The sequence below is a fragment of the Tinamus guttatus genome, unplaced genomic scaffold (assembly GCF_059628265.1).
Source record: "Tinamus guttatus ecotype Peru unplaced genomic scaffold, ASM5962826v1 Tinamus_guttatus_pri_ptg000169l, whole genome shotgun sequence".
NCBI lineage: Eukaryota > Metazoa > Chordata > Aves > Tinamiformes > Tinamidae > Tinamus > Tinamus guttatus.
In genome coordinates, this window is record NW_028288703.1 from 1,280,278 (window position 1) to 1,299,289 (window position 19,012).

Below are 19,012 nucleotides of genomic sequence, written 5' to 3' on the forward strand. Positions count from 1 at the left end.
TAGCAAGATTCAGAAAGTACTGCTAGAATCTATTGGACTCTGGTGTTAAGTGACTTTTTTTTAACTACATAGAAAGAAATGTTATTTGTAGCACACAAGGATGGTTTAAATATTGCAGTGAAGTAGCTTACCTTGATTAGTAAAATTTGAATTAACATTGGACAAATGCTTTGTTTATTTTAATGTACCAAGAAGAAAAAGGCTTAAAACTATTTGAGATTTATTACATAATAGAAGCTAGATTTTTAGATAAGTTAGGCAGAACAATGATGCTGTTTGTAGAACATTATGGTCTAGCAAGAGAGAGGTGAGTCTGATGTTTGTACTGGGGGATTTCAAACTGAGAAATCTGACTTCCATTTCTGCATCTGCCGTCATTTTTCTTTGCGTGAGAATGTTGGACTCCCTGTAAACCTGGTCCCTCATCTTTAAAGGGAACTGCTGGTCAGGAACCTGCCTGACTGAGGTGTCTAGTCAAACAATATCTGTCTATATAAATTCCAGATTTTATTGTGGAAAGAGTTGCCAAATAATTATCTGTAAGGATAACTGTCTGTATTTTTCTCCAGAAAATCAAGTGGGTGGGTTCTGATTCTTCTGAACAAATTGATAATCTCTAACTACGATTTTTGTGCTAACTTTCATTAGAGTAGCTGAAGAAAATACTAAACACAGCAGTGCATGACCAGTGTTTTGTTCCTACAGGAAAGTGAAAACAGACTAGTGTCAGGAGCTGGCAAAAAAAAAAAAAAAGGCAGACTATTGTCCTAACGGTGTTTGTATTAAAGATTTAATCATACAGAATATGGTGCAAAATTAAATCATAGTTACAGAAAACTCTAGCTAGGTAGTATGGTATCAGTGTGGGAAGAACGTGCCTGCCGCTCACACCCGCAGCCTGCGCCGTGCCGGGGTGCTGGCGGCCCCCGAGCGCCCCGCTCCCGGCGCGAGGAACAGCGGGGCCGCGCTCTGCGCGGGGCGAATGGCGGAGGTGGCAGAGCCCTCCGCTGCCCGGCACAGCTCGCAAACAAAACCCGAGTGACAGACAGCAGCTGAGTTCAGCACACGCTTCATCCTGCGTGACGCGAGCGGAGCAGCTCGTTACGCTTCACAAACAACCACAGCAAAAATATCGGGGCCAAAAAAAGAGAGAAACTAAACCCCCCAAAGCTCCCTGAACGTCCCCTGTGCTTTCTAATACTCTTGTTAAAAATCTTGCGGTAGAGAGCTAAACCAGAGCTGCATGAGAGTGTCATCTGCTGCTACCAAGAGCACAAGGGCTCTTGAAGAGAAGCTTTGAGTGACGTTAGCTCTGAAGGAAGGACTTGATTTGTAAAAACAGCTGAGATGACAGTTTAAAAACAATGAAACACAGCAAATAATTTTAGTCCTATAGAAATGATATTTTTACTTTGTTTCTTTTTCAAATCCTGTAATGGCGACAGGTATAGCTATTGGTGGAAAACTAATTTTGCCGCCTTATGCAAATATAGAGATCATATGAGAGCATTTTATATGACGAGAGAGCTGGGGCTGTTCTGCTTGGAAAAGAGAAAGCTCTGAGGGGGTAGGGAGGGCTCCTCTTTCTCATCAGATATTTTTCTCTGATGGAGGGGTGCCAGAGAATGGGGCCAGACTCTTTCTTGCGGTGCCCAGTGATGGAATGAATGGCCATGGGCACAGACTGAAACGTGGGAATCGGAGCACTGGAGCAGGTTGCCCAAAGATGCTCTGGGGGCTCCAACATTGGAGATGCCCAAAACCCACATGGATGCAGACCTGGGCAACCTGCTCCATCTCCTCCCTTGAGCAAGGGAATTGGTCTGGGAGATCTCTAGAGGATCCTGCCAACACCAGCTGCGTGTGACTTAGTTCAGGTGATGTAAAACCCCCTTCAGCTGCCGTTGTCCTATTGCCTGTAACGGAGCACTTTGGGAGCTTCCAGTGTAGCTCTGTGCTGCAATGAGCTGCTCCTGGGCAAGGAAGCTGGGCAGGCTGCCAGGCCGTACCATACCTGTAATGCCCGATTGTATCTGTCTGGCATTTTCATTGACTCTTACATCACATTGAAGAGCTTTGAAAACACCTACGCAGGCATGCATGCACACACAGAAATACCAAATGCTCAACATTACGCTTCTATTCTTGTGTTTAAGAAGTTGTGGGAAGTTAGGAAAATGTTAGCTTTGTGATTGCAGGCCTCTTAATCATAGCATACAGGCTAAACATTTTATTTTTAAGTTATGTGAACTTTTATAGAAAGAAAGTTGTTTTCGAAGTGCTATTGTTGCAGTCCTGCTACGGCATTGGGTCTTTATCTGGGTAACCCCTCTCCCCGTTGTGCAGCTGATGGCCTTCTGGGGACCTGGCAGGACAAAGTCAGTGTAAGCTGCTGTCTGTCCTTTTGCCTCTGCATGGTAGCTTGAGCTCTGTGGTTTGTTCTTTGAATTTTGAACAGAACAGTGCACATGTTTTGCTGAAGCCAACATTTGAGATAAGATCAGATTTTCTTTAGATTCAAAATCACTGCTGTCAGCAGAGCAATTAGGATATTTATGGAAGAGGAGCTGTGGCTTAATACTAGGAGGTAGCAAATTTCTTAGCAAGGGCTTTTAGCAGAGGGGAAAAAACTAACACCTTGCTTTTCTTTCCATCAGTAGGAACTCTGGGTAGTATGAGCACAGTAAAATAATGGTATCCCCCTGAAAAACTGCATTTTGATGTAAGAATTAACATAACAGAAATGCAGGAGGTCCTACTGTCTAAGCTGAAGTGAAGGCTCACCGCAAATTCCAGTGTTTTGGCATTTTACATTAAAGTCAGTGTTCATAGAATGCTTAAGGTTGGCAGGGACCTCTAGAGATCACCTAGTCCAACCCCCCTGCACACGCAGGGTCACCTAGAGCACGTGGCACAGGACTGCGTCCAAGCGGGTTTGAAGATCTCCAGAGAAGGAGACTCCACAACCTCTCTGGGCAGCCTGTTCCAGTGCTCTGGCACCCTCACTGTTAAGAAATTTTTCCTTAAGTTCCTGTGGAACTTTTGGTGTTATTGTATGAGAAAGAGTTGCCACATGTGTTGAAAGTCTTTCTCCAATTAAATACATGTGTTTTACCAAGGAAGGAGCTGCTTCTTGGCACAGCTGGAGTCCAGCTTTAGGCATTAGAAATTTGATGATAGTTAGGGGTCCTTTTCAAATAGAGGAAAGGAGGTATTGCCCATGGCCAGCTTCACAGCCCCTGGGTTACCCCGGCAGCTGCCTGCCGAGCTGCTTTCCCTCTTCTCCTTGGGAATGGTCACGAAAACCCTTTCGTAAGCATGGCTAGGTCTCCCTGGGCTTCTTGCCTGTTCAAAGTCTATGTTAGAGCTTCTTCCCCTCCAGCTCCCGTTCTGATGACTCATCCCTTAAAACGGTGAGGTGAGTGAATGGGCTGTATTTTGCTCATACCTTTGCACCGGCTTTCTGGACCCCACTTGACTACAAGGAGCTTATAGGACTTCTTGTGCCTTGCTTTAAACAGGTTTGAGTGCTAAAGCAGCCATTATGGAGTTTTGATTCAATTTCTGATGAAAAGGAGAAAGAATCCCCTTGAGTTTCTCTCAGTGCCCAAGGGCCTTGAAGGAAGAGAAGGGCGCAGTGAAGTGCAGAGACCATGTTAGGCCTGCCCTGGGGTGATGCTGCTTCCCCACAATTTTGCAGGAGGTTACCTTGGATTTGGATTTGAAAATGGTTGTTAGATGGTGTTCTGGCCAGATCACCCAAGAAATGATGAATTGCTTCCTTGCCGAATAGATCTCTTTAGTTTTATCTCCTTTAGTAGGAAGTTAAAATGTAGTTGTTCCAGGTGTCTCTAATATTGACTGGAAATGAGCAGAATCAAACTAAATCATGCTCTCCTCGCTTCCTTTCAGAGTAGTTGCTTGGGACAGTGCTAATAGCATGGCAATTTGGTCTTGCTTGCACACAGCTGCTTTTTCTGACCGGAGGAGTGCAGGGGACGCTGCGTGAGATCTCTTTGCAGCAAGACATTGCCCTCTGCTGGGTACGGCTACGGCACGTGTCCCCTCGGGAAGGGCCCTGCGCCCGCGGGCGAGGGACATGAGCCTCGCTGCTCCCTTCGAGTCCTTAATCCCTTTTAAATGTTGGCGAAATATAAAACCATAATGGGACATATATTAAGAGATTAACCGTTTGGGTGATGGAGGAGCTTCACTGCATTCTGTCTTACCAAAACCCCTGCAGATTAGGGCCTCGTCTGCTGACTCACCAAAGGGTTATTTATAATGGAGTAGTACTTCAAGTAAAATCTTTTTTAGCATGGAACAGTCTGTTCATCTGCCTCCTTCCAGCAGATGCTTCAGCTAACAAAATAGTCCCACTATGATAAGATACTCTGAGCATGAAATGTATGTGTAATATAGCTAGTAGCTAAAGACTGATTATTAAATCTTCGTATTTGAATATTTTGCTGAATCTCTAGCACTCTTCAAGAACTAAAAGAGTGGCGGTTTTCTACCTCTCTTGAGAAGTTGCATCTATTTTCTTCACTGTCCCCTGTGTCAGTTATAGAAGTTCCTTCTGTTTGAATGTGATTTCACTAGTTTTCTTCATGTTCGAAAATGGCTGGCATTTTCATACTAATCTGGCATTTTCATACCTCCTGTTCACTAGCACAAAGCTGGTATTTGCCAGCCCAGTGTAGGTGATTCTGTGGTGGAATTGGTTCTGCCAAATTAGGACAAAATGCTTCCACACTTGAGCCTGTTCAGAGAAGAAGGGGAGAGGAGAATAAGCAAGGAAAAGAATAAGATGGCTTTAAACTAGTTAATTTTAGTCAAGTTCAGAGCTGAAATACCAGATAAAATGGAAGGCCACTTTCTTGTACACATCTGCTCTCAGAGGGTTAGGATTAGGTTAGAAGAAATGTTGCTCTGATCTGAAGCCACAATTCTTACTTTCTCTACTGGGAACAGGCAGCACTGAACGTATGGCGAAAGAGCCTTTCCTCGTGGTGCATCTCTTAACACATTAAAAAAAAAGGGAAAAAAAAAAGTTCAGATAAAACTGAGCTGAGATGCCCTCTTGTGGTTAGATTTTCTGTGCTGGTCGGTAGCTGGAGGGGAGCACCTTATGGTGCTGAGAGGAGTGACACAGGATACATCGTTTTCTTTCTGCAGTTTAGCAGAAAAAGGCAGGCTTAAGCTCTGCATGCAGCCAGAATTAAATCATCTAAGAAAGTTTTCATGTGTGTCTTTTTGCTTAATGCAAAATCTGTCTCTTGACCTGCAGAGCCTGCACTAAAAGCCCATGTTCCAGGAGCTGCCTTAGGAGCTGAGGTATTCCTCATGCTAAACTTCTTGGCTTTTCTTGACAATTCACTCATCTCTTATTTTAGATTGTTTTACAGTAATATTTTATAGCAGATCTTTCCATAAACACATAGACTTGAACTTAGCTTTCATGAATTTCTGATGAGATTCACATTGTTGCAGGCAAGGCCCTTTTGCTATGAGGAACTGGGTATGTTATTCTCATCACTTTTGTTTGTCTCCAGCCTAGTGCAATATGTAATAAATTACATCAGCATTTATGGTGTAGGTGGACAAGTGTGTTAATTGATGCTTGATTTAGAGGGGCTTTGTGTCTTTGCAAATTGGAGGTACTATTTTAATCTAGAAAGTAATCCTGAACAAATGTTGCAGGAGGTTTGGGTGGTGGGGTTTTTGTTTGTTTTGTTTTGCTTAGTAAATGTATTGTAATACATGTAGTACCATATTGGATTACTAGTCTTGTGAACTGGTTCTGGACTGCAAATGTCAATCTGTGCCCTTTGAGGGCACATATGGGGGTGAGAGGATTGAATGCGTATCTATGTTTATCCTTAATTCTTTCATCACTTCTTATAAGTTTTGGTTTCATTCCTACCTACGAGGCTTTTGTCCCTCTGGCAAGCTGGGCTACAAGTTACCCTAAAACTGGTGTAATGGTAATAAATGAGCTTCCCCTAGTCAGATATTATGTTCTACCTGGGTGGCTGTAAGGTCAAAGAATAATTGAAAAAAAAAAAAAAACAAATATTGTCAGTTTAGAGTTAAAGTCAGTATGTAGCCTTCTAAATAAATGCAAGAGATGTTCAAGGAGGAAAACCACGTACTTACAAAACCTACCAGCAGTTCTTACTTTATTTATCCAGAGCAGGTATTCAGATCTATTTAGTCAACCCCTGTGCCCCTGGCAATCCATCTGTGCTTTGACTTCATAACTACCGTTTCGCTTCGCCAAGGTGGCTGTTGCTAGCCGGTGAGTCAGGCCTTTATAAATACCTTAACTGAGGGGACTGGTGCCGTGTTGTGTCGGCGCCTGAATGTTGCGAGCCGAGCTGAGCCGTGTGGTGACGAGGGCTGGTGGGAGAGCCCGCGGCGCTGCTGCCACCCCATTGGCATGCGGCGACCAAGCTTGCCACAGAAGCTGCCAGGGCTTGGCGCACACGGCGCCGATATTGGGGCCGCCCTTATTTCCCCCTCTGGTGACTAGCCTGTATTTCCTGGCCATCTGGCCTTCCCGAGGGTAGCCAGCTCATCCCTTCACCTGCTAAGTTGAAAACGAGCACTGGAATGGATCCCAGAGGTGAGACCTTTCCCTTAGCCTGGCTGCTGCCGCGCCGTGGCTGTGACGGGGCCGCCAGCCGCCGTGTTCTTCCACGTGGGCAATTTGTGTCGTTATAGCAACGAGGGGATTTGCGTATTGACTGGGGGGGAGGCGAAGCCGCCTCAGCTCGCGTCGCTCTGCAGTTCAGCGCGCCTGCTCACACAACGCGCGTGAGGTGCCACTCAGCATGTGCTGTGTGGTAACGCAGCACACACTGAGCTCTGGTTGCCCTCGGTAAGTAACGCGGTGGCCTGGGCTTCCTCTTGTTGGCGTGGAGTAACAATAGCACTTAAGGAATTTCTGATTTTTTTTTATATACATTCAACTGGAGTTTAAAGACTAAAGCCTTAACCACTTACAGAGATAGCTTTTCTCATCTTTCTTTTTCTATTTTTAAAGCTCCTTATATCTGTGCATGTGACTTGAACATTCTAGAACAGCTACCCCGACTGGTAGTGCTAGTCGCCGTGCATGAGAAACGAGGATCACCACGAGGTGCTGGTGGCTCTCCCTGTAGCATCTTCCTCGCTGTGGGTGACTCCCTGGTGCCATTAGGTTTCTTCATTTGGCCAAAGCACCAAAACCCTGAAAATAACTGTGTGCTGGCAAGTTTATAAGATTCACAGATGTGCTTCATGCCCAAACTGACCGCACGAGCTTTGTGTGATAAAATTTCCATCCTTGTGTCCTCATTGCCAAGTTTGTGTTGCAGTTAATACAGCCACTCGTGAGGAGGGACATTGCTGCTCTTGGGTGCAGAGAGTGATTAGAACTCAATCCTCAAACGCTCCCTCGTTGCTATTTCCCCTCAAGTCCTGCCCTTCGTTCCGCTCCCCGACGCGGTAACCCGCTGAGCAGAGCCACCCGCGGGGCTTCAGGTGCGCCAGGCTCCTTCACAGGCCTGACGCTCTGCTGCGTTTCCCCTGGAGGCCTTTGGGCCGTCTTGGCAAGATGGTTTTGTCCCATGTAAGTGAACCCATATGTCTTCATCACCTTCTCCAGTACTAAAAGCTTAAGACTATCTTGCAGGCACTTAATTTTTTAGTTGAGTGCTTGCCAACTGAGCTGGTGCAGTCCTCTGTTTCTGCTTGTGCAAATATAAAACATGCTTCCATGAGGAAGGAGGCATTGGGTAGCATGCTGCAGCTCTGCGTTGTTATCTTAGATATAATAGTGAATATGAGGAATTTCGAAGGAGCATCAGGCCCTGTATAAAGCATAAAAACACAGTTTAGGAGTTGCTCTTTGGTGGAGCTTATGGGTCAGCTGTGTAGTTGCTAACTGCATAGTTCATCATCACAACATTAATGCTGTCAGAAAACAGTGCCCACGAAACTAGTGTTTTTCTGATATGTTTGCAAAATTATTTCTAGATTTGTATTTGTGGTTTCATTCTAGGTTAGTTTAAAAGCAAATGTTAAAAGGAATGCCTGATTTACCATGTAAGTAAAATGGAAACCAATTAACTTTGCTTCCAGCAAGAAAAATCTTCAATTTATTTATACTTGAAAGATCTTTGAGCAAAAATGCACTATACTGAAGCTTGTAAAGGCTGAATTAAAGGTATGCTTTTTTGAGATTCTCCTAGTCCTAGTCTCCTACATTTTTACAGTCCCCACAATTATGAAAACAGAACAGATTTTCTTACTATAGCTTTGATCACTGCCTCCAGCACCATCTGTCGTTGTCTTGACGAGCTCAGGTGGCATATTGCCCCTTTCCTCATCACTGTTCCACGTGAACACAGAAGCAATGGGAAACTGCAGAGACAGTTAGGTGTGGAAGTTGCAACTTAATAAACTCCTCAGGAAAGTTTTCCATCATTTTTAATAGGCCATCAGTTATCCTGGTCCTGAAGAGGGCAGGAGGTAAAAAGCTGAGGCTGCTGATAAGAGCAGCTCTGTTGGATAAGACAGAGCTCTCTTTGCTACTAACTATTTCCTTCATTTCTTACTGTAGTAGAGTGGAAAAATGCAAGGAGAAAGAAATTGGGAAGGGCTGAAGGAAGAGTTTGTATAAGAATGGTTAACTATCCTGTCCTTCAGCCTGAGGGATGACCTGCGGAGGAAACGAACAGGTTCGACAGGGTTTTTGTGGGAGTGAGTTTCATATTCTCCTGTAATCACAGCTAGTGAGCAGAAAAGAAGATAGAGAAGAGTCAAGGAAGGAGAAACCCCCCAGGGGTGCTTAATCTCCAAGATACTTCTGTGGTCAGAGAATCACTAATCTGTAAATTCTTGAAAATTGAGAACTATCTGAAAATGACTGAATCAGTCATTCAAGCTTCAAGGAACCTTCGAGGTCATCTACTCTAGCGTCCTGCTCCAAGCAGGATCAGTGCTCACATCAGACCAGTTTGCTCCAGGCTTGGCCGTGTGAGCTTCTAACCTCCAGCCATGGGGGCCCATCACTGTTCTGGAACCACACTCTTCCCATGCTTGGCTATCCTCCCGGTCATCCCCTTTCCCTTATGTTGGGTCAAAATCTCCATTTCAGTCTGCTGACTGTCCTGTTTCCCAGCCCTGTCCCAGTAAGGATGTTGGCTCCATCTTCTCACTAAGCTCCTCTCTGGAACTGGAAAGCTTCTGTGAGTCTTCCCAAGTCTTTTCTTCGCCAGGCTAAACAAATCCAGTTATTCTTTCATCTTGTACCTCTATCTAAGCATCTGTTAATTGCCAGTGATGGGTATCATCCACTGGACAAGACGAACGTATGATACTACCCAGAATGGTTGTGGTAAAGCACATTTGGGATCTCTACAAGAATCGCTTGTTTGTAAAGACCTGCATTTTTTTTTACAGTTATTGTCATAAAGTTTTAAGAAAGCTATATTTTACTATTGAAACTTTTTTCCATTTTAAAATCCTTTTAATAATATGTTGGATGATAAAGCACACCTGTGATATTTTATGCCTGACTTTCAGAAAATGAAATTGAAACCTGTCTCAGTGGTGGCAGTGTTTTTTTTACGGGTAATTATTATCAATCTGATTTCTGAAATGCAATGGTTGCATGAACCTATGACCAATTTATTTTGTAATGTGCTGTTCTGTTTTAAGGATTTTTCATGGGGAAGACTAATGAGCTAAGACAAACTTGCACTCAAGAGCCTTATGGTTAGAATTCATTAGAATATTTCAGTGATTTATCTTCCCACAGAAATACATATTGTACATAAAAACTTGATTTGAAGAGTATTCATATTTTGGGCTTCAGTAAGAGGTGAATAAACAGCTTCATAAATTTTAATTGTGTAATTAATTATGCCCTTAGAATGAAAAATTAAGGCAAATACACTGTTACGGTGTATATACTGACTTCAAAATATGGTACCATAGTTTTCTTTTCAGCAATCAGTTAATGTAACACAGATAAAACTTTTAAAAATCTGATCTACTTCTAGTTCAGGGAATGTAGCACTCTGAAATTGGTGGCACAAATTATAAACTGATTATAAATGGGTTCAGTTCACTGGTATGTCTGCATGTTAGAGCTGATTTTAGCTGAAATATTAAAGGCAGGTTTAACAGCTCAGAGTTTACCCCTTCCGTTTTGTTTCAGAGAGAATGCAAGCTGTAAGCCTGCATAGTTCCCAATGATTCTGTTAAATTAAGACTTTTTTTTTTCCTCACTGCAGTAAATGCAGTAAAGCCATTTATCTGGTTATAGTACATTGGTGCCATGCTAAAAAGCGGCAAATATCAGTGTGATGCTTCCTGCCCCACCTAGATTGCTTGTGAACCTTAATTCTCGAGCAGGAATCCTGGTGTAAACACTTGGAGTGACCGTGTACCAGAGCTGGCTGAGACTCAAACCTCAGCGCGCCAAACCCGCCCTGTAGAGCACAGAGCTCCATAATGTAGCTAGAGTCCAAGTAAAGCTTCACCAGGACTTTTGAAATTTGAACCCAGTGCTATGAAGAAATCTTTCCTGTTTTGTGTAGCCAATTGGTCAGGCAAGGGGTGCAGCCATCATTCATTATTCTAATATCATTGTGAATAAATTGGTAGTTGCTATATATAGAACTGAGTTGAGATGAAATAAACATACTTTTTCATAATAAACATTCTGAATGTTCATGTCAGATTTTCTGAAGTTGTTTCAAAATGTTTCTGAGTATAAAATAGCTGTTTTGTGACTCAACGCTATTCCTTCAGACTTTCAAAAATGTCCCAGGCTGAAATACTGAGATGTCAAAATTCAGCTTGAGATGCAGATGTCTGCCAACACTGCCCTATGAAAATGGCCTGGTTTTGACCGTAGACACTTGCAGTGAGCTGTGGTGTTTGTTTGGGTTGGTCGTGTCTGAAAGGTGATATAAATTGCTTAAATATTTGCTTTTCCTATTTATAACTCAAAAATGCTAAGAAAATTGAAGTGTGAATAAGGAAGGAATGCAAAATATATTAGAAAAAAAAATGAGTGGAAGTTTTGAGGATTCTTCTAGCCGAGGCGGGTTCCACAAGCACCGTTGCAAGGTCGCTGGGATGCGCCCTGGGCGCTGCCGTGGGCCGTGGCCGGCATCCAAGGCGGCTCTGCCGGCGTCGCCCGCGCGCCCGGCAGCTGCTTCGCCAGCCGCAGGCCCTGCCGCATCGCGGAGCGCCGGCCAATTCCACGCTGTCGGGTGCCAGAAAAAAAGAACTGGCAAATGGTACTCGAGGGGAACTTTTTGTGCCGACAAGTGTGTATTCAGTGGGTTCTGTGAGCAAAGGACTCGTCTGCCTGTGATCCCGAATACAGTAATCTTTTGTTCTCCGAAGCCCATCTGTGGAAGTATGCACTAAAGCTTGTGCAGAAAAGCCTTGGAAAATGACTACCTGATTTCTCATTTACTTTTAAATCATCAAAAAAGGTAATATAGGCATTCTGACCAGCCAAAGAACAAGGGCACACACATGAGAGAAAAAATATTGTTAGAGAATTCCAGTTTGTGATTTTTTTTTTCCCTTTGAGGCAGTGTTGGCTGACAGCACTATTCACAATTCTCAGAACTGATTTTTTTTTTTTTTTGAACTAAGCTTATTTATAAGTTGTAGATGTGCAGGAGGAAAAAAATGATGTTTCAAGCTAGTGCTGGGAGTTGTGCTTTGTCTGGTTACTTTGTCCAATTCATCATGTGGATTATAAAGGTGAACGCTTGACAAGAGATAGAGGAGACCATAAGAAGTGTAGCAAGAGGAGCAAGAGTGTAGATACAGCGAGAAAAAAAACAGAATATTGAAGGAGCCTTGGTTTTGTATAGATTAACCTAGCTTGGGTATGAAAAGGTGCACTTGGGCATGGTGTGCTGGTGAAATGCTTGTGGGAAAGAGCTGTGCAACCTGACGGCAATTTAATTTGAGCTCCTGTATTAAATGTTCTTAGCTGTACTTGTTTCCACTCCCTTTGGAGATATTAATTAGCTCCTTGCTGTTCAAAGCTCGGGCACTCTATATCCAACCCAGTAGAGAAAAGCTAATGCTGCAGGGAGGACAGGGGAAGGAAAGGGAAAAGGAAACATTCCTTGTTATGTCTTCCTGGAATAGGGGATTTCCTCTTGAGGAAGAGAGGTTTTCATGCATGTTACAAACCAAAATAGTGTAATTCTAATATTCATTGTAATACAGTAAATGAAAGGTATAGATTGCTTCACTGTGAGGGATGGGGGAGCTTGTCGGTCAGCTGGAGCCATCCTGGAGGCAAGTCATGGCTAACAGGGCTCTGTTTCCAGAACGTAATGTAGAATGCTTAGTCATTTAATTAACAAAAATTACTATGATTTCAAACTGTAGCTCTATAATCAACTCTCTATTAATTTAATATAAGAAGGGAGAGCATAATCTGATGTTTTTGAGATTTGAGTCAAAACTAACATAAGAATTCAAAGTGCCTTAAGTTTCAGAAGACTTAAGATGAATGTACTTCAACAGTTATTATAAGCAGTAAATGAAGTCCTTCTAAAATAGATTTTTAAAACTTCCATTGTCTTCAAACTGTCACAAAATGCTGCCTCAGCCTCCGTGTGCCTTAAATCTGCAACTAGAGCTATGAATCCTTGCATGTTTGCAATGTCTGTTCCTTTGGCCTTTCCTGCAGATAGCAGCTGACCCCTCTCCATCCTGGAGAGGCTGCAGGTGGATTTTCCCGTCCACGTTCCCCAGCAGCTCTCCTGCCCGCTCCAGCAGCGTGGCGGGCCGGCTGCGTGGGTGCTCCCCAGCGGCTGCACAGCAGCCAGGTTTCCCCCGGGCCGCACCAGGCACTCCAACGCAGCCGCCAGTTCTGCAGGGTCTCCCCCGGGCTGCTGGCTGGCGGGCGAGCGCGGCGCGGGGCTTGTGGCCACGGGCGCAGGATGGCGGCCGCCGCGGGCAGGGGCGCGAGCGGGAGCTCACCGGCTGGGCTCGCGCTTGCGTCTCCCCGGGGAGAGCGGCAGGGCTCTCCTCATTAACGTATCGACCGTCTGCTGAACTCGGGTGTCTTCAGCCTTCTCGGTTTAATTACTGCAATTGATCCGCAGAACATCGAGGTGAAATTCTGTGGCAAATATTCCAACTCGCCTAGTTATTAAAATTGAGTCTAATAAGCTGTTATTGGAAAATCTATCGTTGGTCTGGCTGCCAAAGTATATGACTGTAAATGTGTAGTGTTTCCTCCCTCTAAATATTTATTAAGCTGGAATTTTATTAAAACAATGACAGACAAAATATTGTACAATACTATTGTGTTAAATGAATGCTAACAAATAGTAAATGAAGTGATAGCTTATTTTTAATGTAGAAAAAATGAAACAAGTAATGCCAGCATGTTATATAAGAGCAAGTAACTAGCCCAAAGGTCGTGGAAAATATTTCTGAACTTTGTGGAGTAAAATCCTTATGGAATGTTTTCTGCCAAAGATGCCCTGGATTAGAAAGGCTTTTGGATGGCTTCATAAGTCTGAGTTAGGACAGTAATGTGTATCCAGTGAAGGAATAATTGTAGTGAATGCAGCTAGTGAATCATGACATCTTCAGCTATAGAAGGCGATTCTTCTTATCTCTTCTCAAATAATGTATTACATTGCCCATTAATTAACTAATGTTGGCAAAATATGCTGACAGCTATGGCTTTATTTGCAGAGCAGAAGATCTGCAGGCATTAATCACATTCTGCTTGTGTTTGGTCTTTGCTCATTCTTCTGCTGATGCCTACTGGCCATTTTATAGCATCCTACACATAGCAGTATTTTTTCAGCTTTTCACATTTCCTGCTCCATCATCCGGTGGATGACGGAATGAATCTTAATAAATATTTTGTGTGTATACTATGTAATTAGTAAGGAAAGGAATATCTATCACTTAAAGGTAGCAGTTACAAACCTATCCTGATCCTGAAGAAACATAATTGCTTTCTGAGTGCCTATTACTGTGTGATTCATTAGGAGTGTATTGTTTTATTAAAGAGGACAGCAGCTGTGACCTGATATCATGAAGCCCAGAAGAGTAACTTAGGCCAAAATATTGTACTTAGTCCTTGCCCATAACTGTTTCTAGGCTATGTTCCAGATATTCCTTCTGCTGCTGCTCATAATTTGTGTCTGAAATAGTTCGCTCTTGGCCTGGACTCTTCCTATGTGTTTTGGTCTGTTATTTGGTTCTGCTCAAGCCTGCAACTTCATAGGCTTTCTTCAATATTTGTCCTCTATTCAAGGCTTCCTCTGAAGCTTTCATTTGTAAGAGAATCTGGATTATTGTGTTTAGTGAAGTGCTTGGGCTAAAGATCTCCACAGTTTTAGAGAATTATTCCGAGTATTTTGCAGGCTTTGAGGTATTTCCTTTCATTCTGATGGTAAAGGAAGGAAAATAAAATCAGAAATTTCTACTCAAGTAAAATCTTGAAGTTTGAAGTTCTACAAATTGATTAAGAATGTTTTGTTTTATTAAAAAAAAAAAAAAAAAAAAAGAAGCTGCTATGCAGAGCTGCAAAGTCTGGGGTTGGCTAATGCATCTTCTAAAGCAGCTTCTTGTCCTGAGAAATCATTCTTGAGGGTGATGATGTTGTCTAGCTACCGGGAATCAAGGGCACTTTGAGTTGGGCGTTTGGACCTGATGTGCTCTTGTTGACATTGAGAAGAGCCCTCAGCTCATGTAGTACCTCTTATAAAGTATTTTAAAAGTAGATAAAATAAATGCAAAGATGGATGTGAAACAGAAGAGACCTAGTCACGTGCAGCTAGAAGCATGGGATTGGGGACTGGGCTCTCCAAAAGTGAGTGTCAAGGGCTCAGCATATGTGTAATATGTGACACGAAACCCTGGCCACCCGCTACATTACCCAAGTGCTGCTCTTGCCGTCTGCCCCAAAGACTATCAAGTACTTTGGCAGTGTTCAAATAATTCTGCATATGAAATTTTAGTGAATGTAAAGCTAACATCACATTCCATGTTCTGGGAATGGCCACATCTGTTACCTAATGCTATTTAATAGAATTTAGTGGTTTAATTATGCACTTTCTAAAAGAATAACTTTTGCTCCACTCGAATGTTTTGTAAATATTTACTGGGAGGTGGCCGTGGCTATTAAAAAGTGGTTACTCTAAAGTTTTAATTTCTCTGCCAGAAACTATAGAGCTTCTGGTAATTAAATTTATAATGTTTTTTAAGAGAAATGTGTTAAGATATCTCAGAAAACAGCAGTGCTACTTAGTGGCCTAAATGTGTATTACTCAGAGGGCTGTGCTGAAATGTTAAGAACTGGTTCTGAATCTGTATTTCATGGTACCTGTGGGTATTTGGAAACAGTTCTCTTCAGCTGTCAGAATAGACTGTTTGGTAATTATTTAAAATAGCTCATTACCTGAGCAAGTTAACTTCGGGATTTGTCATACGTGGAGTACACTTACGTGTGTATACACCATGTATGGTAAGGCTTTAAAACAAAAAGGGTTTTTTTTTTTTTTTTTTTTTTTTGGTAGGCTTTAACCTTCTAGGAGAAGTTTTCTTACCCAGTAGTAGGAATTTTGTGTGGCTATTTAGAGTGCTTATTAATTTATTTATATTTTTTGGAGAGTAGTTTAAAAGTGAATCTGTTTCTTGACTTAAGGCCGAGGCTGTTTAGCAGCTCCCAAGCAGGTACTCTTAACAGTATGTGAACAGAGAAGGAGTTTGCCCTGAGAGAGAGCACTTCAGTGAAACTCTGTCTTGCATGTTCAGCTTGTATTTCTTCTTCTTTTCTTTTTCTGTTCTATAAACACAGAAGTTTGAGTGGTGCCCGAGCTGCTACTGCCCTGCAGGGCCGAGGCTGCGGTGGCTCTGGGGAATCTGTCCTGTGTGCAGCTGTTCAGCATTGCTCAGCTCACTGGTCCATTTCTTACTGCAGAGCAAGGAACAGAAATTTGGGCAGAGAAAATGGATTTTGGGGAACAGATGGTTCCCTGGCTGCACACACAGGTTATTAATGTGGATAGGATTCAGTGGAACTGGACACTTACTGTGATAAGCTGCAGCTGCCGAAATCCATGGGAGCTCTTCCCAATCGTTCCGGTGGTGTCAGGCTTTTTCTTTATGCTTAACACTTTTAGACTGCAAGTTCATTAGGATAAAGATTTGGCTATCTCTTATGCCTAGATCTATCTTAGTGGTATTGAGTGACAGAGTGTACAAGTAACAATCCTGCTGAGCGCACTTCAGAGCGTCAGGGCAAGCTGCAGTCCTGCTGTTTCAAATACCTGTCCTACTTCTGGGCCTTTCATCCAGAGCAAAGAGGAGAGACTGTTCTGGGTTAAAAGCTAAGGCTGGATAGCCTGTATTACAAACTTTTTATTTTGGAGTTTTCAATCTACTATAAAACACTTTAAAGCATTCTGCTGAGATACAAATGTTGGCCAGTTTCATCATACACTCATTCATTGTGCCAAATTTATATTATTATAGGGAAAATTGATGAAGGCAATGAACTGAAAATGTGTGTTGCCTCAAGCAACAGATTGAGCACATGCTTAATATAAACTAGGCGAGTAATGTTATCTTGAATAAAGCAGTGAGTACGCTGATGAAGTGAGAGACAGATAGTGTTTTTTAGTTCTCTCTCATGTCTTAAGACATCAAACAAACTGCAAGTTTGAACCAAATACAAGGAAAACAACTGGTTATGGTTACAAAAGCTTCATGACTAGAATACGGGCTAAAATGTATGTTGCAGTAGTAGTTGTTACAGCAGAGGACAGAACAGCTGGTAAATTATTAAAGCATCTTTCATATGTGGAGACTGCTGGAGGTCGAGTTACTGCTTCTGAAGGTGTTTGGGTTTAGAAGGAAGTGGGGTGGGTTCTGGAGTTCAACCCACACGGCTGCAGATCGTGGCGTGTGTAGAGCCGCTGGGAGCCTCTCGGGAGCTCCAGGGTGGGGACGTGCAGATAGTTCCTGGCTTTTACTTGTTGATTTGACTTTCCAGACTTGTTTTACATGTCCTCAGACTGCGCTTTGGAAAAAGTGAATCGCACAATTAATTGTTTCACAGCATTAGTGCATTCAGTTACTGCCCCAAATGTTGCTTTCTTGATCTGGAGTAACGATTGTCCTGAGAGCCAAGAATACCTCAGTACCACGTTCTTTATTGTTCATTCCATTGCAGCACATGCACAGAACCTGGGTTTACAAGCAGAAGAATCAGACCAAGCTGAAAAGACTACTTGTAGTTACTTCAGCAGGGGCTGAAAGAAGGGGCAGAAAAAGGAATATTTCTCTTTTGGACAATAAACCACTGTGGATCACTGCGGACAGGAATGAGAAAAAAGCAAGAAGGATCATGTGATCCTTCTTCTGGACGTGGACACAGTGCATAAACATGATGCCTTTGAATTATTTGAATTATTTGTACCATTGGAGGTGCTTTGGGAAAAAAAAAAAAGAAAAAAGTTGGGGGGTGGGAGGAGAGAGTAGCTTGGAGACTAGCGAGATGTCTCACTCCACCCCTGCTATTAGTGGCAAAAAGTCTTTCAAGAAAACTTTGAAGGGAAAAGATCATATTTAACTAATAATTCTGCAGTAGTTCCCTGAAAAAACAGCTTTGCACTCTAATTAATAAAGTGCAAATGGAGATTAAAACAAGAAGCTAATTCTATAAAATACTTGGCAGCAATCCTTGTTGGTAGCCTGGAAAGTTCACAAATTGCTAATCTGGATCACATAAATGGAAGAATGTGAAGTGGTTATTTATATTGTAATTTTTCCGTGGCCAATCCACAGGCGAAGATTCTCTGGCGCAGGAGCTTAATCTCATATTTTGGTGGTTGTTTCTCCTAGCTGCTGATCAGCTTTGCTGTCTTATCAGTTTATGTCATAGTATGTGCCTATAAATTGACTTTGCAGTGAGGAGGGAATACAGTTCGTCTTCACAGATGCTGCTGTTACCATGGAGATAAAAGGACCAATGGCCTTTTTTCAGTTTGGACTGTACTACAGCGTTCATTGAGAGATGGTGAATTCAAAAATGCATCATTTGTTGCTTTCCTATTTCAATGCAAATATCGAGTGAGAAAGCACACAGTTTTCTTTTAGTGATGAAGTTTAACAATAAATACCGGTCTGTGCTTTTTTTCTGGAAGCCGAAAGCAAACCCACCAGGCATGTGAAAACAGCGTGGCTGGTTTATGCTTGCTAATCCTCCTCCCTCGGAAAAACCTTTTGGCTTTGCAAAATATAACCCTGTAGAGCCTTCAGGGTTTATCTGATGCAGTGTTTGATGCTGGTTACATCACCAGCTTGCTTATCACTGATGTTCCACAGGGCTGATCCTGAATGAGCTTGCAAAAGCTGTGAATGTGATTTTTTTTTTTTTCCTTAAGAAAGACCGTTTCTACCTCAGTGCGTGAAAGAAAATATATATACCAAATCCACAGCACGTTCAAGCAAGGATGGCTTGCAGAAGGTGTTATTTGTGAGTACCTTTTCCTTCTTCACCTGTCGTCACGTCTCTGGTGTCTGTGTTGAGGATTCCAGAAGTGGGAGTAATGATCAGTTTATTGTTTGGTACGTTTCTTTCCATGAACCATTTTTAGGGTGTTACCTTTTTGGCAGATGAATGATCTGTATATTAGAAATGCACAGATGATGACTGTGTTTAGACATAAGGGTATTTAAATATTCAGCTTAATAAAAGTGAATGAGTTTATAATTAGGCAGTGAAAAAGAGATTGGTTATGGGGAGAAAAAAAAAACTTGGAAAGAGAAGCAGCGTAGAGTGCTAGGAATTCTGTCTGTGCTGTGTCAAGGATCTCTTCCATTTTGTCTGAATGCTTCGTCATATTAAAATGTAAGCTGCCTTTTCAAAACACTTTACAATGGTTATTCAAGGAACTAGACTATGTCCTAAGCAATATAATGTCAGTAAGGCAGAAAATTATTGCTA

The 19,012-nt window shown here is 42.5% G+C and overlaps 1 protein-coding gene across 9 annotated transcripts in view; it reads left to right on the plus strand.

The window, feature by feature from the left end:
* The window catches only part of IQSEC1 (IQ motif and Sec7 domain ArfGEF 1), a 265,436-nt gene that overhangs the window by 85,998 nt on the left and 160,426 nt on the right, over nt 1-19,012 (plus strand). For 2 of the 9 annotated variants that reach the window (XM_088522860.1, XM_088522862.1), the window contains exon 1: nt 18,149-18,541. The exons of the other annotated variants lie outside the window; for them this stretch is intronic. In XM_088522860.1, coding sequence (XP_088378986.1) covers nt 18,519-18,541 — 23 coding nt within the window. In that variant the 5' untranslated portion in view covers nt 18,149-18,518. Of the gene's footprint in view, nt 1-18,148; nt 18,542-19,012 lie in introns of those variants that run through there. 9 annotated transcript variants of the gene reach the window in all.